The 811-nt window shown below is 47.6% G+C and overlaps 1 protein-coding gene across 1 annotated transcript; it reads left to right on the forward strand.

The window, feature by feature from the left end:
* Nucleotides 1–4: 4 nt before the first annotated feature.
* LOC109954245 (ribosomal biogenesis protein LAS1L-like) lies at nucleotides 5–805 on the forward strand (the record flags this gene model as incomplete). The annotated part of the gene is made up of 1 exon (XM_020589634.1): nucleotides 5–805. A coding segment is annotated over one exon (801 nt), but the record flags the coding sequence as incomplete, so codon positions are not given.
* Nucleotides 806–811: the final 6 nt, after the last annotated feature.

Consider the following 811-nt stretch of genomic DNA (forward strand, 5'->3'; position numbering starts at 1 on the left):
AGACATGAGCTGGTTATTAGGTGAGATCAAGCAGTTTGCCTCAGAGTCAAGTGATTTGCTGATTGATGTGCTGTTGGAGGATGGGTTTCTGGTTCCTACTGTTGAACAACTGGACGCATTAGGCTGTGACACATCTGTCAACACCAGTTCCACTGAACCCAAACTTCCTCAAACCTTCCTGCGTTTTTGGCTGCCCCTCCTGAAGTTGCTCAACTCACCATTGTTTATTCATCACCTTCTGGAGAAGCTCTTTGTTGAGCTGAAGCTGCTCACCAAAGACACAAATAATCACAGGGCTTTCTACCTTTCTGCTTGGATTTCAGAAGTCATCCTCTGTAACAACAACAAATTTGAATACCATTTTGAAACAAAAGCACAGAAGAAAGCTAGAATGAAAGGCAGGATTTTTGTAAACCGCATCCAGCTGAGGTGGCAGCAGCTACTGTCAGCATGCCTGGATGCTCCCTGTGTCACCACGCCTCACTTGCTCCAGTTAATCCTGAATGACATGGAGCATCCTCTCCCTGGTGAAACCCAACAGAAACTGCTCCAGCTCTGCTCCATCTACACTCAGACCTCACACTCTGTCTCTGGACCTTCTCAGGAGCAAAATCAACAGCCCATATATACGCTGGAGAGTTTGCTTGAGAAGCGGAAGCATTCACCGTGCCACAGCCATCATTGGCACTCCACAGCTGACCAAGAGAGGAGCAAGTCCTCCCAGGATTACAACTGGGCAGATGTTCAGGCTGAAAAAGCTCAGCAGCTCAAAGGTTCTCCATGGCAGGTGTGTGCTGATAAAGTTTTGTGG

This window comes from Monopterus albus, unplaced genomic scaffold (genome assembly GCF_001952655.1).
Source record: "Monopterus albus unplaced genomic scaffold, M_albus_1.0 scaffold5020.1, whole genome shotgun sequence".
Lineage (NCBI taxonomy): Eukaryota > Metazoa > Chordata > Actinopteri > Synbranchiformes > Synbranchidae > Monopterus > Monopterus albus.